Source organism: Sebastes umbrosus, chromosome 12 (genome assembly GCF_015220745.1).
Source record: "Sebastes umbrosus isolate fSebUmb1 chromosome 12, fSebUmb1.pri, whole genome shotgun sequence".
In the NCBI taxonomy this organism is placed as follows: Eukaryota; Metazoa; Chordata; class Actinopteri; order Perciformes; family Sebastidae; genus Sebastes; species Sebastes umbrosus.
Window position 1 is genome coordinate 10,273,298 of NC_051280.1, and position 24,886 is coordinate 10,298,183.

Sequence of the window (24,886 nt, forward strand, 5' to 3'; positions counted from 1 at the left end):
TCAGAAATGCTTGTTAACAGCATCACCTGTGGCCGTTAAGTCAACGAAAGTCAGCGTCGAGCTCGCGCTTGCTCGCTCTAAATAGACATGAACGAGCATCGCTCAAAACAGTGAGGCGACACACGTCAGCTAAAACCACAATATCACTCTATATTTCAGCTGCTTGGCAGTAATGTTAGCTGACCAGACGAAGGTCTCTATATGAATCAATGCTGATCCTAGTGTTGGCTTTTCCTGCTTCATCCTCGCTGCCTCAGCCTCCCGGGCTCTGGGGCTGAAGCAGGAAGAGAAACGTTATCGCCTCCCGACTGCGCCCGCAGAGAGACACCGGCACCCGGTCGGAGACGATTACATTACTCGCTGCGGAGCCCCGTCACTTCACAAGACACGGAAAACCTCTGTTGGTCTGGAGGAGCTGCATCAGTTATTTCTGCAAAAACGTCCACTGTACATTCACTAGATATTCTCAGAGCTAAACTAACTCTTCTGCAGTGTGGAGTGTGTGCGCGTTCATGTGTAGAGGTGGAGCGAGACAGCGAGAACGCGCACGGTGTGTGACTGAAGGCAAGCAGGCAGAGGAGCAACTCCGGCCACATGCGAGCGCGCACATGCGAGCGCGCACATGCGAGCGTGCGCATGGGATCCCGACCCGGTAGATTTATACCTGTAAAAAGTTACAAACAGTCCCTTTAAGTCTTAAATTAGGATAGGAAGAGTCTAAGATAGAGCTTTTCCCCAATTTGGTACTATGAAAGCAAATTTCAACTGACTTTAGGAATCCTATCTTATCTTACTTCACCCTGTCTTATCTCAGGTTAGGAAATCCTAAATACTCCACCTTCTTTAACAAATCCAAAAGCCATTTCTCAATGTCTATAGCTAAATGATGAAAGTAATACCACGATTACTGCAAAGTCTTGAATTTCATGGGCCCTGACTTTAACGAACAACGAAAAACAACCCTTTAAACTTAATTCTGTCCCCCACCATCTGCATTTTAAGACCAACTGCGATTCATCAGACCAGGCAAACTTTTTCCATTCTTCAAGATTATATAGTCACTATAACTTCTTGTTTTTCATGAACACAGCATGACCTCTTTCTGCTGCGGCCCCGTCCACTTTTAACATTTGATGAGCTGCTTGTTTTCAGACACCGCACCATTGTTGTGCGGAGCTATTATTTGCATGTGGGCATTTTGTTTGCTTGAATGATTCTCGCCACTCTCCTCTCTGCTCTCACAATAAGGTGTTTTTGTCCACAAGGCTGCTGCTGACTGTGTGTGTTTTGTTTATTCCACCATTCTTGGTAAACCGTTGTGAGTGAAAATTGTAGATTTAGTATGGAAACAAGCCGTCATGTCACTTACTTTATACTAATGGCGTATTCGGTGCACTCTTTGCTCCTGTGTCGAATCAGATAGGTGCTGTGTCCTCGGTCCAGAAGCTCCACCTCAGCTTGGTATCTCTCCATCGGCCCTGCAAACCTGAACCACCAATGAACAACTACTGCACTTTACACTGCAATCAATCATTCGGAACATGAGGATGCCAATACAATCAAAAAAATAGAGCAAGAACGACTTGTGGTTATTGTTAGCAATCTACAGTCATTTGTTTTCATCGCTTACCAGAGCTGGGCAGAGTAATCGACAGGTTTTGGAACCTGGCAAAGAGAAGAATTGTGGTTATTTTCTGTTTTTTTATGGAGTCGATACAGAGGGGTGGAGGTCATTTGCGGTAATGTGATATTCAAGCCACATCTAATGGCTAAAATCGCTCTTCTACAGCGAAAAAGTGCGATTGAAAAGCACTACATTTCTCTGCCAAGACATCAATAGTAGCCATTATCCACTGAATGCATTGTAATCATACTAAATGTGTCTTATTGATTGCGAAAAATATGCACACTTACACATGGGCAAGGCCTCACAGCGTCACTTGGAAAGAAGCCAATCTTGCTTGTCGCCAGAATTTTTCCCTGCAATGGCAACTGGCTGTTAATCGCATTATATTTGTCTGGAAGCAAACACACCTCTCTCTGTCTCTCTCTCTCTCTCTCTCTCTCTCTCTTCTTCTCTTCCCCTCCCACACTCGCTTCAATAAATCCTCAGCAATTAGCACACAACAAGCAGTGCATCTAATTTGCAGCCCAAGTTAATTATGGTTCAAACTCTGCCGGCAGTTAGATTTGTACTGCATCAAAACAAGAGCCTCGTTTAACACTAAATAATGGATCTTATTCTGGTCTTTGAATATCCAAACAGCATGAGCTCTCTGGCTCGCACTAAAGACTAACAATTGCATTTTAGCAAACCCGCCTCAAGCACAACACAAGCTTTATATGAAAATCACTAATTCCTTCAGCAAACATAGTGTAGACAGACCTTTTTTTCTCCTTTTAAATAAAACCACTTTGGTTAAACAAATTACTCTATTTTCATACAAACTTGCTCCTACGTACAGTTTATTTCATAACCTTAATCCTCTGTCATGTGCATTATCTTGTCGGCAGTGATATATATCAACATTAAGATCACTTGATTTCCAGTTCTGAGTTTGAGGTCAATTTGAAGTCCATTGAGTCAATCTGAGGAGACAGTGAGTGTTGAGGGCATGTGGAGCTCCTCATTCAGCTTCCTGCCCTGTTTATGCTTTCCTCCTCACTCCTCTTTATTAGAGTATGAAATGCTTTTTGGGACCGTGCAAGCCCCGGCAGTAACTAGATTGGAAAGCGAATCTTTACCCATCTCTATGATTCATTCTGTGTAATAACATTTCATCAAAGGTTTTTTGAGAGCCCCTCTCTATTTGTTATGCCCTCGATAAGCGTATGATAAAGATTAAACTTATTACTCTGTTGGCATAAACAGGCAGCAGCCAAAGGATCAAATGAAATTACAGTGATTGATTGTATTGTTCTGCCAGTGGGATGGGGGATAATTGCCTCCTGGGTAACAGGGGATATGAATTCTCAATGTTCTGTAATTCCATCCTCTGGCGCCACTGGGGACGCTGAAGATTAAAGGTACCCTGTGGAGGTTTCATTGCAAGCAAACAGGGTTTTCTTTAGATTCAGTGTTGCCCACCAAAACGCATTGTGTGTGACCGTAAGACCTAACAAACTTGTTGAGAACATTTGCAAAGTCTTTTTTTTTTTTTTTTTTGCATGTTTTAAAACATGTATTGTTTATATGAGATTGGAGTCTTCTTAATCGTCTTCTCTTTTATAACTGCATCCTACATTTTTCAGCTCATTACTGCCAACAGCTGTTGATATGCATTTGCAGAATTTTCGCAGAAATGTGAAAAAAGAAAGACTCCAAACCATAAATATGTTTAAGCTAGGGCTGTCAATTGATTAAAACATTTAATTGCAAAAAATTGCATAATTGTCCATCGTTAATCACAATGAATCGCAAATTAATCACATATTTTTGAACTGATCAAAATGCACCTTAAAAGGAGTTTTGTCAAGTATTTAATACTCTTATCAACATGGGAAAGCGCCAAATATGCTGCTTTATGCAAATGTTATGTATATATTTCTTATTGGAAATCAATTAACAACACAAAACAATGATAAATATTATCCAGCAACCCTCACAGGTACTGCATTTAGCATAAAAAATATGCTCAAATCATAACATGGCAAACTCAAGCCCAACAGACAACAACAGCTGTCAGTGTGTCAGAAAGTGTGTCAGTGTGCTGACTTGGCTATGTTCAATCAGTAGGGCTGTGTCATCATATTTTATGATGTCATCACCCTAAAAAAATTTTGTTATTGTGGTTATATAAATATAATATAATATATAATTTATGGTGCTGTTAGATTGCTGCTAGACAGCCCCTTTAATACAGGTGCCTCCCTTTTGTGTTTTTTGAGAGAGAGAAGACCTGTGGACTTTGCCCGCAATGTTTCTGTAAGTTATTAATAATAATAATCTGAATGTCAAAGTTATGAATGAAGCTTCGGCCTATTCAGTACAGTTCAATTTTCCGCTGTTTTGCTATTAGCATAAAGTGCTTGGCATATGCTTCAGCAAAATGCCTCTCCATTGTCTCCATAACAGTCAATACACGCGGCCAAAGTTCCCACTGCTGGTCATAATAATGCGCTGTCACCAAAAGGAGACTGTGATTGCTGAGTGGAGCCCAATAGTCTCTGGTCAGCACCGTCGTAGTCTGTCCCAAGTCTACCGCTACTTTTGCTTTCTGATCTTTCATACAAGTTGTGTATCTTTGATACGGTGGTGGCTCTCAAAGGCAATTCACGTGTGCAGTCATTGGATGCAATTATTTCACACAGTTCCGTTAAAGAAATTTGTGGCGTTAAAACACATTTGCGTTAACGTGTTATCACTGTGTTAACTTTGACAGCCTTAATTTACACAGAAAATGTTTTATCATGATTGATACAGTGGATCTATTGAAATACATTGTGGTTTGGAGTCAGAGTTGGTACTTATTCATTAACACTGTTGTACAAAAGCTTGTGAGAATGATTGCACTCATTCACTGCCATGCAAGAGCCAAAAAAAATAGGCTAACTCGTTTTGGCGAATAGCCTCGTTGCAGCATCATTATGCACAAGACAGTGATAGACACAAATGTGTATTATCATTTAATTCCTTTAATTATACCCTCCCAGCTTGCATGGTTACCATGGTAGCAAACAATGCAGTGCCATCAGGTCTGCAGCATGACATTCTGCTAGCCGTTCTATCGGCTTACAAGAAGTCTCCTGGCATTCGTGTCCTCACCCTCCACCTTGTGCTCTGTCACAACAGAGAGAAACATGGAGCATAGGAAATCAGGCTAACCGCCAACTCCCAGCCGTGCCGTTGGCAAAGACCGCAGTCTGATTGGAGCGGCACCAACAGGAGGATGAGGCTTTAATGCCGCCGTAAAGCAGAGTGAGAAACAGCTAGGGAGGCTGCCGGAAGACCCCAGATAAATCGCCCATCCTTTCAAAAATAGATAAGGTCAAACGCTGTCAACCTTTGGCTGACCTCGTGAGATGGTTGCTAAATGTGCCTGTACATGAGGTTGTGCACCAACCATTATAACACCCTCCAGAGGCTCCAGTGTCTGCTGTTTTATTGTCTCACTGTGGCGCTCAATTCATCAACTGAAGCCACTAATTGGTTAGATCATCTGTTGTAGGCTGTGATTCAATCCAAGGAGTGAAAGAACAGACATATAGCCTATTTGTAATGTAACTGGGGTTCTGTGGAGTTCATACAGATCTTCGACTGATACTTCTAATTAACGCTGACCTCATAATAATGTCATATTTATGGCTCACCTGACAGGACACAGAATGTGATAAAACAACCGCAATGTAATTTGTGATTTACTAACAATAATGGCCAAGGGGAGATAAATTGTTGATGTCACCCCATTAATATACTTTTGAAAGCTTTTTCAGATAGCGGGACATGCAGGTGGAAAAAAAGAAGAGGTGACACGCAGCACGATTGCAGAGACGTTGCGTGCACCGAGCCAAGCCGGTGAGCCGTAACATGTTATTTTTTCATAGAGTCACAGATGTCGAGATAAAACGAGGATGAGCTGAGTGACACGCACCTGCCACCAGGAGCTGTGCAGGTCAGCAAACATCAGTTCAATGACATCCCCCGCATGAATGCTTAGTGGGGGCCCGCACTGGGGACTGGGGATGCCACTGTAGTCTCTGATCACAACCATCCTGGGTAAACCTAGCAGACAGGGAATACAAACACATTTATACTCACATTTCTCAGAGAGTCTTATACAGAGCAACATGCAGCAGGTGCAAGAGTGTAGCTCGATTCATCACTACGTTTAGGTAACAGATCAAAAATACTGCAACCATGTATGACAGAGATTCTTTGAAAATTGACATAAGGACGAGAAGCGCTGATGAATGAGATCTAGGAACGAATAGAAGGGACACAGAGTGCTGTGTTGCTCAGACTATGACTAAAATGGAGAGCTCAGATATTCTAAGTATTCTGCCAGACATGTTGAGTTACACTAGATGTTAAAGAGGCCCTATTATGCCTTTGTGCTTTTTCTCTGTGCTTTAGGGTGGTATATTGTGTTTACATACGAGAATCCATATGGGAGAGAAACCCTACACATGCACAGTGTGCGGGAAGAAGTGCAGTCGAAATAATTTGATGACAAACACATGGCTGTACACACAGGTGAAATGAGTTTAAGCATTAATATATACTGTGTAACGCTCTGTTTGAGCAGGAGCTGAGGGAGGGTGAAAAGAGGAGCTGCAGCACAGCCGGTATGAGAAAAATAAAGCATTTTTGAATATTAAAGCATGTAAACATGTTCTACAAAATACAAGTACAGTATGCACCTGAAAATGCGACACGTTCTTATCCCAACTCGTCACATACTGCCGCTTTATCACGCCCCCATGGCAGCACTTTAGGTTTTGGCATCGAAGCCACTTAGTTAGGTTTAGGAAAAAACTGTTTGGTCTTAAAATTGCTATGTTTGTAAAGTGAAAATGAAACTGAACGTTGTGAACACGGGACACAAACGAACAGCTGATTGTAACGTAAAAATGAAAGTTAACATGCAGGAAACAAACAGCGGTCTCCTGGATGAAAGCCTTGTGTTTGTTGGACCCATCCTCCACTCCTCCCGCCCGCCCTGTGTGTGTCTTTTCGCTCTTTAAACTATGTCACCACACCCCTGGCGCATTTTTCTCTGAGCGTTTACTGTTGCCGCGGATGGGTTTATATTGTAGTTAAAGTGGGGGTAGGCAGTATATTTTTGGCATCATTGGGCAAAAATTTCATAATAACCTTTCAGCATATTGTAATTTAAGTGTTCTGAGAGATAACTACACTTCTGCCCCCCATTTTGGCTCTGTTTTCAGGCTTTAAAAAATCTAGCCCGTGATGGGAGACTTTGGCCAATCAAAGGTCATTTCAGAGAGAGCGTTCCTATTGGCTGTGCTCCGGCTGGTGGGCGGTGCTTGGTATGTCCTCAACTGATCTCAAAATGGCTGCCGGGTCACAAACTTTCTCATTTTACAGCTAAACCGTGCACTACAATATGTTTCCTAAAACATTTGAGGCGAGAAATAGACATTACAGTAACAGAATATTGATTCATATTTGATCAGCGCTGCCTAGTTTGACCGTTTGGTCGGAGTTCGCAAATGATTGACAGCCGGCTCTCAAAGACGGCAGTTGGACGGCTGGACTCGCCTCTGATTGGTTGTTTTCCTCCGGTCTGTGAAATCTTGCAGATGCCATTAGGAGCAGGACACAGAGGCGCATGAGTTTTCTCAGATTACCTGTCTCATAGACTACTGTCAGGATAAAGTGACCGTTTTATAAAAATAACTTTTTTAAATCATATTTGTTCCATTTCTACCCGCTGCAGCTTTAATGGACTGCCACGTGCATCTCATTCAGGCACTAGTAAAAGGTGCCTTGTGCGGCGGTATCGAACAGCTACGGCCTTGACAAAGCATCGGTAATTGACGCCCTGGGAGAACTGGCTGGAAAATGAGCATAACAGCTCCTCTTTGATATTTACTTTAACTGAAATTGTGATTCTAAAGCTTTTAAGTCTACAGGGACCTCTTATTCTCATTAGAGCAAACTGTAACCTAGCCTAAATACACAATGAAACGATATATTTGATGCATTTTCTGTTATTTTTTCAATGCTCTAAGCACGATAAACAAAATTCTCTATCACGACTGCATTGTACTGGGTTGAGCCAGACATGTCACAACATCTGCATGACTAAACATCAATAGGAGGTGGTGTTTGTTTGTTAATTATTTTTATTTCTTGCACCAATCATGTACACAAAGCAAATTCTCTTTCTGTCATTGTCCTAAAGGTTTCAGCACAATTTATCTCCAACATGTGCATAAATATGATTGAGGTCTAAACCACAAGAACGGCATCACCAATCCTAAAAAGCAGCAATTTACACTCACAGGAAATTAATCTCTTTGATTCCTGTACGGTGCTAGCTCCAATCTTTCCTCCGCATGGCAGACAAACACCGCCACAAGCATCCGGCTAAGGCTAAGACTAAACACCCCTGCCAACTTAAAAGACACAGCCACTTACTCTCCACAGACTCACACATCTAGCCCCCTCAGACACTTCTCCCTCGCAGCCATGGCTCCCCTGCAAACCAGCCCGAGGAAACTATTAGCTGACGGTGACCTCTGATGAATGGAATATCTCACATTCATGTTTTTATTTAATAAGAACAATAAGCGTGGCTGTGGCTGTCTTTCTCATAAAGCCCCTTATGGAAATTGATTTATCACAAAAGGCACAGCTCAGCGGTTGAGGCCGAGGCATATAGACTGCTGGAAGTGCTTTTCTGCCAGCATTTCTCCTGCCGTATAGTCCTCATAATGATTCCACCCACTCCAATTCATCTCAATGCCGTCTTGGGTTTAGGCATCGCGGCATGCAGTGCGAAAAGGGCTTTTTTTGTGCATTGGTTAAGGATTGCTTCTGCGTCCTATTATTCATTTGTTATTCATACTCAAATATATTTGTCTGTTGTTGCTCATTTGAACTCTGTGTGAGCAGGGAAGATTCATGTCAGTGCATTTCTAAGAAAACATATTCAGGGTTCTTTGGAAAGGAAGAAAAAGAAAGAGTTGAGTAATATTTGATCATAAATGTGCGGGAGGGGTATGATAACATCTGAGGGTTAGCTTTAAACCACCATCCATCTCCTCCAGGTCTCACTCTGGCCTCTGACTAACTGTCTCCTTTTCATCCTGTCTGTGTTTCTGTTTTGTTACAGGGCCGAGTTGAAAGCAGTTTAAGAGGTACCACCTAAAGATGCTCTTAGCGGGTTCACATGAGTGTTGAGGTGGTCAAGCTATACTGACCTGGATCTGGTGGTGTGGTGATCTCCTGTGGATGGAGAGAGAAAGTAAGTCAGACAGAGAAAAGAAAGCAGAATATGGAGAGGTCATTCTTACTCCTTGTGGAGGATCAGCTTGACCTGAAGAATGAGTCTTCACAATCATCTATGAGTGTTATACTCTTTAGACGTGTTGTCGAACCATTTTAAAAGTGAAAGACAGACATAAAAAATGTAGTTCTGTTTCTAGGCGTTTTGTCTTTTTGGGAAAAAAAATCTAATGAATTATTATCCTCATTTTGTCCACAACCAACCTGGGTATCATTGAGTGTTCACTTTTTAGTTTAGCTATCACAAATGGAAGAAACAGGAAATGTCTGGGAGGCAAACTTGAATTTCTTACGTTTGTTGCGAAGTGAGAGAACTAATTTTGTCTATCTAGGGTCTCAAGAGTAAAAGCCCTCATACTTTACAGATAACTTATATGGGGCTTTAAGTGTACCACAGTAATAAGAATATATAGACTTTGTAAATTTTCAATTATAGGTTATAGTTTTATTATGACTTGTGTTTCTACCTTGGTAATTATTTCCTAAAAAAACCCATTGCCTCTCTGTATTTGATTGATGGGACAATCCCGCATTATATAGGTTACTGTAGCCTACAGTTATGGAGTTGTAAAAAGTTTGGACTGCAGTGTGGCGTCTTTCCTCTGACCGGTAGCTCTGTGTCACTGTTTCTGCTTCCCCCTCGCTTACAGACACCTTTGTTCTGTTTGGGACTGCCTCCAGACTCCAGGATGCTTCCAAATGAAAAGCTGAGGGATCGGCCGTCAGCTGCACTTTATTGGAGGTGGTGAAATTAACATTTGTGTGGATAATAAGTCACACATTGGTGAGATTTATGCCTGGTCAAAAGTATTTTCAGATAGTTTTGTTTTTCCACCTCCGAAGAAGATCAACGCCAGAGTCCCAAACGGGGTTCTCAGTTTGTCAGATAGTCTGAAGAAGATACCACCATATCAGCAGAGCAATAATGTAATGCACAGCAGAATAAATAAGGCAGGTCGATTTTTTTAAATGATATATTTCTTTTTTATATTTTAACTTTATTAAATATATATATATACTGTATATATATACAGCGTGTATGTGTATATATATATATATATACTGTATATATTTATTTATTTATTTTTGTAAACTGGCGCCTGAATTTTGTGTTTTCTGTTTTTCTTTACATAAATAAAGACATTTCCACCATAAATTGTTGCAGGAAACATACTACATTCTTGTCTACATCTCTGTATATATATTTTTAGTACTCCTCATTATTACATACTACATCCTGTTTACATTCAGTTTTCCCATCTGAAATACTGTCATCAACTAAATTGCAAATTTACATCTACATTACTATTTAATATTTACTTATGTTTATATTTCTTTTATCTGCACTATTTTATGCCTTACATTATCATTTTGCTTTTACATTTACTTGTGGATTTCCCCTTTTATATACATATACATATTTTATGAGCATTGTTGAAGGAACCTGAGACCAAAGATTTCCATTGCCAATGACCGCTTTGCTGGAATTGAAATGTGACAAATAAAGAACCTTGAATCTTAAAATGAAGCTTTGACACTAAAAACTTGTGTCTTCCCCTCAATGTTGAAACGAAACCTACGCCCTTGAGTGAAATTAAATGTGTGAGAGGCATCGTTATACATATAATGATAATAATAATATAATATCAATTCTACAATCTGGCTTCAATTCACCACCTCAACAAAGGTGTCGACCAGAAATGCAGTAAATAAGCTCCATTAAAAGAAAAAAATCTGGACCTCACTAATTTCTAAACCCTGGCTACGGCCCTGGTTACATTATCGATTGCGTTTAAAGACGCAGCAGGAGATCTCATTGGCCAGCTGGTATGTGTTGACAGGAATCTGGCCAATCAGAACTCCTCATGTGTGCCATATTATCTTATCTGTTATGCTTCACGTATTATGTTGGTGTCTAAGTCAAAGAGGAGAAACAGTCCGGGTCTTACCTTGGGCTTCGGCTTGGCAGAATCTGCAGTCAGGTGAGAGACAGACACAGTGAGAAGAATACAATATGAGTGTGTGGTGGCTTCCTGACATACAACCTCAACTGTCAACCTCTACTGGCCCTCATCACGCCTCAGAATGCATAAAGACCACAGCGCTTCTGCTGAGAGGGCTTGTCAACGGCCTGAGCTGCCTTTAGCTGTCTGTGCATTCAGGGAGGAGAATGTACCTGGACCACAGCCCCGGACTGGTGACAAAGAGCTAAAGCTTGACACAGGAATAAGATGCAACAACTGCTGAATATATTTACGACATTATTCAGCTTTAACTGCTAAACTTCATGTGTAATTTGCAGGTTTGTTTTTACAGAATTGTGATTTTTGAAGGGGGAAATAAAGGTAAGTGGAAATTGGAGCCTGAGGGTGGCAAAGAAAAGGAAGGTCACGTCATCCAGAGAGATACGTTTTTTTTACAACAAATTCCACAGTATGCCAGCTGTTAGATATCTTATGTACAAGGTGGGCAATCTGGAATGTGTGTGTGTGGTGCTAGACGAAAGCTCACAGAGTGCCTAAAATGTAAAGAGGTCCGCCTTTAGGGAGCATGAATGCGCTCAGTAAATTTCATGGCAATCTGCCTTTTAGATTTTGATATTTTGGGTGTATATTTTGGGTGGAAATCGTGGCCTGATGGTGGCGCTAGCGGAAAGGTCACCAAAATGTTCTCTGAGGGATGCAAATATTATGGAAATGATGCCATTAGTTTTAACGATAAGATGTTACAGACCACAGTGTTCAAAAAGTGAAACACAATCAGTTCTGGAGGATCTCACCTGTTCTCCCACAGATTCCCAGTCGACCAAGACACTCCTTATGAGCCCCCAGTCCACATTTTAGACAGAGATAACCCTGGTTAAAGATGCCCCTGGACACAATAAACCACAGGATATATTTCATGTATAACAGCGTCCTTACGACAAATACCTTGACATTTTGAATTCTCAGGCTCCTGTCACAGTCAAGATAAGAAAAAAATGGCACAGGAAATGTCCTTCAGCTTTCCAAAACCATAAATCTGATACTGTCTGCTGTGAGAACTGAGACAGCTAACAGTCTGTTGTCCCTAGTTATTTCAATTAAACCCACTATTAATAAGCCATTTCCAGTTAAGTGAGAGGGTTAATTTTAAATTAAGTGCCTGAGGAAAACTGACTTAAGACTGAAATTTTAAAATGTCATGATGTTCCTTTCATACCTTCACTGTGAAAAATATTTTGAAAGTGTATTTTCAGTGCAATAACACATGATGATTTGCCATCCTAGAACAATGTGTGCAGTTACAGTTCCTGTTCAGCCTGTCTCACTCTTGGTCTACAGGGGCTTCATCAGGTCTAACTAATTATCCAAAAACAGAAGAGTCGGTTCATAATGCCTGAATATTACCTGAGCAACAGGTGACAGTGACTACAGGAAGTGATCCTTTCAAAGGTGTGCATTATGAACTGGTGGGTGTTGTGGTTGGCTTTCTCCGGTCGGATATTTGATCTGAGACAGGGGAAAAGAACAAAAGAATTGTTAAATGAACATTAAATGAAAGTCTACTGAAGGCGACAACCTCCGGGTCTGAAAAGTGAAGCCAATGGAGAAGTGCCTTAAACTTGCATTCTCTCTAACAGCCAGCAGGGGGCGACTCCTCTGGTTGCAAAAAGAAGTCTGATTGTATAGAAGTCTATGAGAAAATGAGCCTACTTCTCAGTTGATTTATTACCTCAGTAAACATTGTAAACATGAGTTTATGGTCTCAATTGCTAGTTTCAATTCTTCTTCAATACAGCATGATGTTCATTTAGTAGATTATGGTCCCATTTAGAGTCAAATAGACCATAAAGCAGGGGATGCTTTAGGGTGGGGCTACCTTGTGATTGTGGTATACTGTTTACTATGTTAACAATCTTAGTTTAGTGTGTTAGCATGCTTACATTTGGTAATTAGCACTAAACACAAAGTAAAGCTGAGGCTAATGGGAATGTCATTAATTCAAGTATTGGACAAACAGAAATAGTTAAATGAAAAGTCAGGGTATTAAAACCACAAATGTCAACCTCATGGTGGCGCTAGAGGAACAATCAGGGGATCACCAAAGTCATTAAGATTCATCCTCCTGAGACCATGAGTGTCTGTGCAAAATTGTATGGCAACCCATCTGATGATTGTTGAGATATTTCATTCAGCAGTGGGAACAATTTTCTTTCAATTTGCTCAATCTACAAAACGTTCTTAATCATTCCTTTATCAACTGAATAAAACTACTTTGCTGTGTCAAAGATAATCTGCAATTTGTTTCTTCATTCCTGCTCATTCCTTCTTACTTCTGGCTGAAGTAAAAGCAATTTTACCCCCGGTGCATGTGTACGTGTAAACGAAGAGGGGCTTGAATGAGTCCAGACAAATTCAATTTTGAGCCGCATGTGTTCAAATGTGAGAGGGGCAACATGCACAGCAGAAATAAGCAGGCTATCTGGAATGTGAACAAACACACGACTGACACAAAAAACACCTTTTTGTGTTGAACACACCATCCAGAAGCCACTTAAACTGAGTGCTCCCATAAGTGAGTCCTTCATGAGGAGCCCACATCCTCTTTACAGGTACAATTCTCACTTTCTGAATGGACCCCTTCTGGTGTGGTTACCCAATGCACAGAGGCACACGTAGCTGTTTTCAGACACAAACCCTGTGTCTGTGCAAAAAAAAAATAGTTTTTGAAGAAGAAGGGGTTGGAAAATGGTTATTTCTTCTTTAAATTGTGGAAATTACACATGAGGTTTTGAGCAGGTGTCACGGTCTAGTGGTCATGTAGGTTTATGAACTCATGCGTGACTACTTTCAGTTCAACTTAGAGAAAGAGAAGCACATTGATTAATGTGCATCCCTACCTTACGGCATTATTTTGCTACAGTGCATACATAAAGTACAATCCAGAACACTATGGGAAGGGAAATTGTATTCAGGAAGGCCATAGCGGATAGTCAGCATGCATATCAGGAAGATTGTTTTCATACATATCCACCCCAAACACAAACGCATTTGTTCAGTCAATCAGAGCGTAATGTCAAAACAACACTGTACACTCTTGAATCAACATAACAAAAGGATGCAGACAGGATATCTGCCTGAGAAAAACCTCACACTGTTACAAAATAATACAAAAATATACCTCCATAAAGCACTGATTTGAAGAACCGCCGAAGCGAAGTGACTTCTTTGTAGTTTTGCAGCTCTTTGGAACAGTTTATGTGTACTGTGTGGGTATGCGTGAGTCTGTGTGTGTGTGTGTGTTATCGTACTGTTGTCAGCAGTGTGTGCTTGATTACGGCAAAGACCTGATCAAACAGTGCACATGAAAGAGTCAACACCTCTCTCGGCCTTGGAATAACATGCATGCAAACAAAGGCAAAAAACACCACACACACAAATACACATACAAGTTCACAGTGTGATACACACACTGGTCTTCTGTGTTGGTTACAAACTGCGATGTGTTCATGTCTCCGTGTACTTACATGGCCATTTCAAACTGATCCAGCCACTTCTTCTTCAGCTCTCTGGTCTTAAAAAAGAGCTCAAAGCCTGCGTGCCCCTGCTGGTGAGTCACGTAGAACCCGTAGCACCACTGTGGAGGTCAAGAAGAAGACTTTAGAATGCATTTTCTCACGGATGCATATGTACATTTGCATATTAATGTGCATAAAGAAGGGAAACTACCATGGCTACATTTCTACTGTAATGATTATCTCACAGAATATACACATTAAATGGTGGGAGGCACAGTGGCTCAGTGGTTAGCACTGCGAGTTTACAGCAAGTGCAATCTGAGTTCAAACTGGACTGTCTCACTTTTTAGAGTTTGCATGTTTTTCTTTTCATTTGTGTCATAAATCTCAGATACCCAGGCAGGTTGTTATGATGTATTTGTAGGTATACAGTGCATGATACTCTGTAACTGGAGGTTACATAAATAGGTGCGCTGTTTCAAATACAGGAGGATGCCTACCGAGCTAAATGCTACTTGTGGTGTGGCTGGTATAAAAAAAGCCAATTGTGTAAAAACTGGAAAGAAAATACAATATACCCAAGAAATCCCTGTGTAATTCATGTTGATTCAACGGTCTGATGTACCACCATTAATGCCGTCATCAATCATGTGCCAAGTGCAAAGATTGGTGCCACCAAGGCCACCAGATAAACCAAGAGTGAGTTGGTTGCTGTTTTTTTGGGGGGTTTTTTTTATCAACGTCAAGAGAGCAGCAGCAATAGGAGTTTAATACAGATTACGCTGTAATGCTACAGCAGCATACTGCTAAATCACAGTAATCTGGACGTAAACTTTGAAGTTACAGTTAAATACAGTAATTCTACAGCAGCATACTGCTAAATCACAATAATCTGGATATTACTTGTTGATATTACTTAGTTGCATACAGCTGAATCAGTAATATACTGGCATAGCTACTGTGAGGTCACAGTATACAGCTGTCATTTCACAATAATTTAGTGTAAAAATGATGACTTGAAAGTGAAAGTAAGGCAACTAGTACAGTCAAATATAAATAAATGTACGGTCAAATATTTGACAGTGCAGAGTTCTGCCCAAAGAGGACTTAAGCTGCGATGACAGTGAGGCAGAGTCTGCTGATCTGACTCAGAGGAACCAAAAACGCTGTTCGATATTTCTTTTCCAAATACATCCTAAATTTAGAAACACCATCAAAACTTTTAAACCACAGTTGCAAAAGTCTACTATGGTGTTTCATCAATTCTACAAAATTCTGGGTGTAAAATACTACTATTGCTTGCTTGTTTTCTCTTCAGCAATACATTCACAGCTTGGCAACCGCTGACCACCAAATATCTCCTACCACTGCAGCACTTAACACGTTAAATGCGTTACCCAGGGGCATATTTGGGAACGATTTTCAATCAATTCCCAAACCTCTCGGTTTTTGCCACCCTAATCTGTTCTAGCGTGTTGTGTCATATCTAATAACAGGAAAAGTGGTAGGGTTTACCCGTCAGTGATTGGCCAGCCCTGCAAAGTCCTGAGTGTTTTAGAGCTCTGCTGAGTGTTAAATCATTGATGACTGTGTGGGTGCTCAGTGGCACCACATTCACACTCTGAAGTTTCATTTAGCAGAAAATGATATATAGCTATAAGCAGCCTTGGAGGACTGCACACATTCATCACCTGATATTAGCATCTCTGTCCTGCGGTGTGTGTGTGTGTGTGTGTTTGTGAGTGTGTGTTGAGGTGAGTGTAGCTTATATAGCTTAAATGTAGTTACACAGTATCTGTATGTCGGGGGATATTTGTCTTTTTCTGTGCATCTGTGTCTCGCTACAAATTAATTCTTACACGTGTCGGTGTCCTTTTGTGCAGCAAAATGTTAGAAGGTGAACGGGATAAAAAATAATGTCACATCCAGGCAAAATTGCACTGTTTGTGTCATTACATACATGTTAATTTAGACATAATGGTAGATACAACCCTGAATAATGACAACCACACACATAATCCACAAAAACACATCAAGACCATGACCATACTTGTTAAATACCAATCACTGCACAATAGAGTAAATGAGGATGATAATGGAGTCCCTTTGATAAAAATCACAGAACCATCCCATTCTGGCAAGCTGTCAGTTTCACATTAGCAATCAGCACCGGAGTGAGAAGACACCATCTGTGGGCATACATCAACAAGACATCAACAAGTCCCCTCCACTACGATACGGCCTGCGAACGTTCCCACGAGGCGAAAAATAGCACACTGTGTAAACTGTGAGGGGTGGCTGACCCTACACCAGAAAGGGAGAGACTATCAATCTAGATTACTCTTATGAGGCATCCAACATTTATTCTAGCAATAACATCTGCAGCCAAACAGATGTTGAATAGCAACGTTTCCATAGTTTATTGGTATGAGCCGTGAAAGTAATCAAAATGGGAGGGGGATACAGATAGAGAGACGATATTCAATGCAGCAATATATGCAGCATCTGTGTAATTATATGTATAGATAGAGGGTATATTGTGTGTCGCATCCAACTGACCTTTTTACTCTCTCTGTCCGAGGTGGGGTTGTTTGTGATCTTGAAGTTGTTGAGGTCAAGTATGTCCTTCATCTCATAGTTGTCTCCTCTCCTCTTGCAAACAATGACAGCCACATCAAATAGAAAGATGTGCCTGTAAAATAAGAAGACAGAATGTTATATAGTATATCAAAATTAGCTCTTGCACACTGTCGACCCTTATGGTAAATGTATCCAATAGCAATAAAGCGAACTTCATCAGACATTTCATGTGTGTTTTTGTAATTCTAATTTCATTTTCAAAATAATGAAGTTGAAGCAGAACAACCTGTCCTGTTTCCTCTTGTCAACACTGGAGATTATGCGCACCTCTCCGTCACCTTTTGGTCGACCGAAGCTGATTAGAGACTGATTCTGAAAGTAAAATAATAGAGAGTTAAGATTAAAAAAATGACGTTCCTATTGATACCAACCAGGTCATACTAGCTTGTCGTGAAGGACGCCAAATAACGCTCCAAACTTGTGCTAAACTTTGGCGAGGAAAAACTGGCTTAACCATTTTCAAAGGGGTCCCTTGACCTCTGACCTCAAGATATGTGAATGAAAATGGTTTCTATGGGTACCCACAAGTCTCCCCTTTACAGACATGCCCACTTTATGATAATCACATGCAGTTTTGGGCAAGTCATAGTCAAGTCAGCACACTGACACACTGCAAGCTGTTGCCTGTTTTATGATTTGAGCATATTTTTTATGCTAAATGCAGTATCTGTGAGGGTTTCTGGACAATATTTGTTAATTGATTTCCGGTAATAAAAAAATACATGCATTTGCATAACGCTAGCATATTTGCCCACTCCCACTTGACAAATTTCCCTTTAAGGTACATTTTGAGCAGATAAAAAAAATTTAAATTAATTTGTGAACACGATTAACTATGGACATTCATGCGATTTATCACGATTAAATATTTTAATCAATTGACAGCCCTAGTTCCCATACAACTAAACTGCATAACCAAAATACGTTTTGAGGAAAACCTCAAACAAAACAAAAAGAAAACGCAATAAAACTATTTAGTTAGGTTCAGGCAACAAAACTACTTGGTTTAGTAAATAACATCATGGTGTGAATTAAAATGATTATGTTTCACACAGGACACAAACAGTGGTCTCCTGGGGGAAAGTCCAGTGTTTGTCGGACCCATCCAACTCCAATCCCACCCACCAGTAGTAGACTTTCTCGCTTGTTATAATCATTATTATCAAAAACGTTATTATTTAACGTAACTTTCATTCATGGTCGCTCGAAATACAACGTTATACTATGTCACTTGCTGCTGCTGTCCGCGGACTTACAAACATATTTGTGATACGTCAAAGAGAAACGTAATCTGCGACTAAATACATTTCCTTCCAAACGTAATTGAGAATGCAATTTAGCTGTCTGGGAGCGTTATTTTTTGGAGACAGGGCTGATTATGTATGAAATATATGAAATAAATGCATAAATAAGTAATGCATTCTAGTCAAAAGCATAATAGTAAAATCTTTAAAATGTGTAACCATCTTTTGCACAATCAGTGCAACCCAACCCAGATATCCAACATAACATATTTCCTTCTTTCCTCCAAACTGATACATACTGAGGTATTCCCAGTAAAAACATCATGTAAGCTCTGGCACCATCAGCTGATCAGTATCGGCAGACTCTTGTTATCACCAATGACATTCACTCAAATCACCAATTTGGTTCAATCAAGACAAGGAGAAGGTCTTTATAACCCGACAAGCTCTCTCACTCATAATGATGATGCTGGTTACACTTTTTCCATCCTGCTACACCACCTCATCTCATCTCATCCTGTTCCACTTTCTTATTACCACACTGTGTGATGACATCTCTTGCCTTATGTATGAGGTGTATTCCATATATTTCACCTTACATATGATATCCTTGAGGGAGATTTATGGTATTACATTCTACGCTGAAACCCTCATTTTCAGAGAGTCTCTCACAGAGATATAAAAGCTGTTTAATTTGATGTTTTGATTATAGTAATAATTCCTTACTGAGATGTGGCTGCTACGAATGACTCCTTTAACTGGTTTAAGGCTGCAGCTAACATTTATTTTAATTATTGATTCTTTTGCTGATTAATTTCTAAATTAATCGTTTTCGATAAAATGTCAGAAAATAGTGAAAAATGCCATTTAAAATGTCCCAAACCCTAAGGTGACCTATTTAAATGTCTTGTTTTTGCCTGGCTAGCAGTCTAAAAAGATAATCATTATCATATATGATAAAGAGAAGGAACAAATCCCTACATTTGAGAAATTGAAACAAGGGAATATTTAACATTTTTGCTTAAAAAAACTATTAACCAATTATCTAAATTGTTGGAGATTAATTTAACGAATTTATTAATTGACTAATGATTATAGCACTAAGATGGTATACCATGTTATTAGAGGGTTTTTTTCACCTAAAGTTTAAGTGTCATTTTATCTTAATTATGCTTGAAAAAAAAATTATGAAAAAGGAAAAAAAAATCTTTAAATATAAATCACAGAAAATTGCAGAAATGCACAGTGGCCCGACATTAACAATGATTAGGTTAAACCAGGTGAAGTCAGTTAAGTGTTTTAGCTTTCATCTGCATTAACACTTTAAGTGTAGAGTTAGAGCATGTGTCTACGTTAGATCCTGTATTATTGGCTGATTCCCTCACACTGTGCCACATGTGACTGACCATGTTGGGTGAAACTTGACGCACAAAGCCGACCGTCTAAAAAAAGCAGACAACATGACTCCCTGATATTTTGTACTTGTATAAAGTGTACACAAACAGCTGCTGATAGTTGTAGAAAAATGTTTTGATTTACCAGGTTTTCAATGGACCTCTGGTACTGGTCGATCTCCCTTAGAGTCTCATTATCTCTCTTCACCTCGTTGACAAACTGAGCCAGGTCCTGGGCAACACACACACACACACACACACACACACACACACACACACACACACACACAAACACACACATTATTATTTTGTTGGGTTAGTTCAGTCTGGAGGTAGTGAAATATGTTGTACATTTTGGGAAATATTATTCAAAACACGCCTATTCACTTTCTGAGAGTTAGATAAGAACATTGATACCACTCTCGTATCTGACCGTTCTATATGAAGCTGAAGCAAGGAGGGCGTTAGGCAAACTTAGCTTAGCATAAAGACTAGAAACATGGTGAAACAGCAGACCTCTTCAAATCATAGACTGTATATAAGAAGTGGACGTAGTCACCATGATGTTTTTTTGCACCCAGAAGTGACACGAGAAAATGGAGCTAAGTACAACCGAACGCTGAACAAGACATTTTTAGGTGACCAAAATGTTACAATTAACTTTCATGAGCTGAAAACACACTGTGAAAGGGTTAAAGTTGTAAGACAAAAACTTGGACAACTCCCACACCGGACAATGCCGTTGTAGCGACCTGTCAATCACAAGGTAGCCACGCCCTAAAGCATACCCTGCTTTATGGTCTATCTGACTCTAAATGGGACCATAATTTACTAAATGAACATCATGCTGTATTGAAGAAGTCTTGAAACTAGTGATTGAGACCATAAACTCATGTTTACAATGTTTACTGAGGTAATAAATCAAGTAAGAAGTAGGCTCATTTTCTCATAGACTTCTATACAATCAGACTTCTTTTTGCAACCAGAGGAGTCGCCCCCTGCTGGATATTAGAAAGAATGCAAGTTTAAGGCACTTCAGCCTTGGCTTCACTTTCACAACTGGTTCAAACCAAAGTGTAAAAATGATGAATTGTGTTTTTTACGGGGAATAGTCAAGAACATAACCCCCCATAAAACTGCAACTTAATCTTTGGAACCGATTTCAAAAAACCAGATATAACGTGTTAATTAGTTCGCTTTAGAGGTGCTCGTAGGTGGAATTTGTTACATTTCTCCATTTCCAGTCTTTATGCTAAGCTAAGCGGCTGCAGCTTCATATTTAACTTACAGACATGAGATCTTCTCATCAAACTCTTGGCAAGAAAGAGAAAAAGTGCACTTCATAAAATGTCGACCTTTATACTGGATGTTTATGTTGTATGTTGGTACTTGTTGTGCTTCCGTGAGCTAAGCGAGCACGCCATGTAAATATTCTAAATATGAATCAAGCGTTTAAGTTGTCTAAAGCTACAGTATGTGTTTCCTGCCTTTTTGTTGCTAAGTCCTCAAATCAGCTGCCTATCAAGCTCCAGCTCCCTTCAAGACTGGAAGAGTGAAGCGCTCACTAGTGTAATGTAAAAAAAATAAAAATAAATAATAAAAATGTATCAATTCACGCCCATTTGTGACTTCTTCTTTTGTCATCTAATAAAAGTTGATAGTTGAATGGCAGAGAGACTGTTTCCATTAAATCAGCACGCTGTTGGTAACAAGCTGAAATCACAATGATTACAGACCATTTACCATTTAAGCACCGCACTTACTTTCATGGCATCAAGAGCGATCTTCAAGTTGCTCTTGTCAGCAGCATCGTGAGTGTGTTTGACAAGCTCCTGTTAGAGGAGGACAGAAAGAAAAAAGATGTTCACACACAAAACTCACACTGATGGAAACACATTTAGTTTGAGTAGCTGGGTTATTGATTTCATTATGAAGGTTACTTTTAAATGCCACCATATAGTTTTATAACAAAAGAAGCATTTACATGCTCAAGTAATCGGAAGATAGACAATTTTCTTATATCAATTTTATTTCAGGGCAGAAAACGAGCTGTGATGGAATAGGACAAAGAATTGTTACTCAAGTATAGTACTTACACTTATTACTTATACAAATTTGAATTGTACTTTACTTGAGTATTTCTATTTTATGCTACTTTATACTTCACTACTCCACTACATACAAACAAACAGCACACTTTTTGTCTCACTACATTATTTGACAGCTATACTTACTAGTTACTTTGCAGTTTAAAATTACATATGATCTGTAGGTAAAATTGGATCCACCAGCTACATCATGAAAATGCTGCTTACGCATTAGTGGATCAGTAATAATAATACATAATATAATATATCATAGTAAAACACTGATGTTTGTGATATTTTTTACAATGTGGTATTGCTGCTTTTACTTTTAAGTAAAGGATCTGAATACTTCTTCCACCGGCGCTGAGTGTCTTCATGTAGTTCTTATGACAAAAAAGCACAACAGAGCTATTTTTTTCAGGGCAGAAAATTGAGTTTTTGGCAAATATTGGCACACATGCTTCAGTAGTAGAATCATTAATTTTTTAATAAACTGAAAAACAAAGCTAAATAGACAGATGTGCTTTCAGACGACAGATAAATAGAATTCATCTGTCGTCTGAAAGCACAGAACAATTAGCAAAACATGTACAAACACCATTTTCATGAACATGGACAGCTTTATACAAATACTGTCAAAAATAAATGCCATTTTACTGCCAGGAATAGGAATAAAAACTGGGGATGTTCTGACCACATCATCCTGCCAACACCCACCCATATGTCTGTTTTATTAATCAACACATGGCAGTCATTGTTGGGAGTGTAAGCTGCACAGAGGCACCGTGAAACCTCCTGTGGACGACTTTGGTTTCATTACCGTCATAACACCAGTCGAACAGCAAAGAAGACAGGAGACGAAATAACCTGATACTAGTCCAGACTGAGACATTTCCACAGCAAATATCATTACAAATTGTAACATAACACTGTGGCAGTTAATTGATATTTTTTCCTACGAGTTCTACCATTTTACCAGGATAGTATATCGCGGCATCATGCTTCTTTTGTTATTGTAGCTTGCTGCCAATACTGTATTTGCTGTAGTAGAGAATGATATGAAGACTTAATCAGATTACAGCAACATGTACATTATATCTGATAATATAAAAGGTGGGTGTGCACTCACTTTAAGCATGTTTGCCCTTCATTACCTCTCTAATAACATTACTAAATGGAGAGATCCCTCCACAGTACTGCTGCCTTGCTGAGCTGTATCCTCTCTCACTTCCTTTCCCCTTCCTCTTCCCTTTCCATCTTTCTGCCCCAACGTCTCTCCTCAGGAGGCGGCTGAGACCACCCAGGATCACCACTATTTACCACAGAGGCCTTTACCCTCCACAACAACTTAAAACAGCTCTCTAGTCATTGTCCTCGTCTGCCCTGCCAGCTATAGTCTGACCTCTGATTCATACTATCCAGCGGAGACGGTGTCACACAGTTATCAGCTGGTAGACAAATTGGGGGATTTTGAAAGGCAGCATGTCTGGTTTCTACAGTAAGCAAGAGTGCAACCACTCGGCAAGACATAGATACCATCATGTATAATCAAAAGCTTAAGGAGAAATCTGTAAACTGAAATGTATTGAGTCAGATTGAAATTATGTGTTATTATTCATTCACTGTACTTTTTTTGAGAGATGTGAGATACGACGTGTAAATGCCTAACACCTAAAAGATTTTTTTTTTTTTACAGTGTGAATCTGCTGGGACGCTGTGAGGGGAGGCAAAGTTGTGGAGGATGTCGCCCTCAAGTGGCTACTTATAATACTAATACAATAAAATTGGCATGTATATGATATCCTTAGAGAAGGCTGTATGTTTGAATCCCTTCAACAACAGGTCAAATCTGGGCAATGTTGATACTTATTCCTGCCTCAACAGCTAGTGGTGTCCTGAATAAGGCAGTAAGCTCCAAATGTCCCAATGTAGCTGCTAATTAAAAGCATTAGATGTGTAAAGTAACAATAAAGTAAAAAAAAAAATAATGTGGATTGCCCAAAACAAGCATTAAGATTCAGCAAATCCATTCAAAATCTAACTCAGGCGTATCAGGACAGAGTCAGATGATTTCAGATCTAGTCAGGGAGGGCTGATCTCTGATTTCCTTTAAAATCTGAGCAGACTCTGTGGAGACATGTGGTTTGAAACACTTGCTTTAAATGAGTGGAGTCAGACCTCCCTACCTGAAGAAGTAGATGGTACTTGAGGACTCTCTGCATCGGGACAACCAGAAGGTCCCTCAGTGTAAACTTTCCATTGTTGGCTCTCTTTGAGCACTCCTGCAACAAATACAATACACACAACAGCGTGAGCGACAATGCATCATTAACACAGATGACTAAGGGACGCTTTTTCCTAAGATAGATCAAAAAAATTCAAAGTAAAACAAAGCCTCCTTCTTCAGTTTTACACAGCCATTATTGAGTCAATCAATCTTGTCAATACTATCTGTAATTTCCGTCTTGTGGTAATAAATTATGTAATATTTTTTGTATCCTATTCTGTGCTAGAGAGCATGCACCAAGCTCACAGTTTATAAAGAAATTATATATAACACACATTTTAAACCAATATTATCTATTATCTTTAATTTACTTGTATTTAAAATCTATCATATATTCTAATTATTTTATACCAGTATAGTATAATTTGTTAAAGCTGGAGAGGACAAGATACATAATGAAACAATAAATGTAATGTATGTGTAGTGCACAAAATAAACACTAGGGGCCGCTGGAAAACTGGATTTGTGTAAAATGTGGGGGTTTGTGTGGGAATATGTGTGTTACTCAGGTGTCTCACCTCCAGCTTTAGACGAACGTCCTCTTTCTCTTTGCAAATGAGGTCTAACACAGCGATGGCGATCTCCACCCGACTGCAGTAAATCCCATAAATGAGCAGTCTGCAATTCAGAGGAGAGACAGTGGAGCCGTTAATGAGTGGTGATTTGGAGAAAAGGACAGTGAGTGTGTGTGTAGAGAGCCAGTTAGTGATGCGGTGCTTTCTCGTAATTAGAGAGTGTAACTCGTGATATGTTGCAATCC

General features: G+C 39.7%; 1 protein-coding gene across 2 annotated transcripts in view; it reads right to left on the minus strand.

Annotated features, from left to right (window-relative positions):
• LOC119499307 (guanine nucleotide exchange factor VAV3-like) overlaps window positions 1–24,886 on the minus strand; it is a 65,740-nt gene that overhangs the window by 17,901 nt on the left and 22,953 nt on the right. For both annotated transcript variants that reach the window (XM_037788582.1, XM_037788583.1), the window contains 15 exons: window positions 24,645–24,744; window positions 24,026–24,121; window positions 21,516–21,584; window positions 19,898–19,984; window positions 17,341–17,426; window positions 17,034–17,166; window positions 14,484–14,593; window positions 12,364–12,465; window positions 11,754–11,845; window positions 10,924–10,946; window positions 8,890–8,914; window positions 5,592–5,722; window positions 1,915–1,980; window positions 1,631–1,665; window positions 1,370–1,486 (listed from right to left, as the gene is read on the minus strand). In XM_037788582.1, coding sequence (XP_037644510.1) covers window positions 1,370–1,486; window positions 1,631–1,665; window positions 1,915–1,980; window positions 5,592–5,722; window positions 8,890–8,914; window positions 10,924–10,946; window positions 11,754–11,845; window positions 12,364–12,465; window positions 14,484–14,593; window positions 17,034–17,166; window positions 17,341–17,426; window positions 19,898–19,984; window positions 21,516–21,584; window positions 24,026–24,121; window positions 24,645–24,744 — 1,272 coding nt within the window. The remainder of the gene's footprint in view (window positions 1–1,369; window positions 1,487–1,630; window positions 1,666–1,914; window positions 1,981–5,591; window positions 5,723–8,889; window positions 8,915–10,923; window positions 10,947–11,753; window positions 11,846–12,363; window positions 12,466–14,483; window positions 14,594–17,033; window positions 17,167–17,340; window positions 17,427–19,897; window positions 19,985–21,515; window positions 21,585–24,025; window positions 24,122–24,644; window positions 24,745–24,886) is intronic.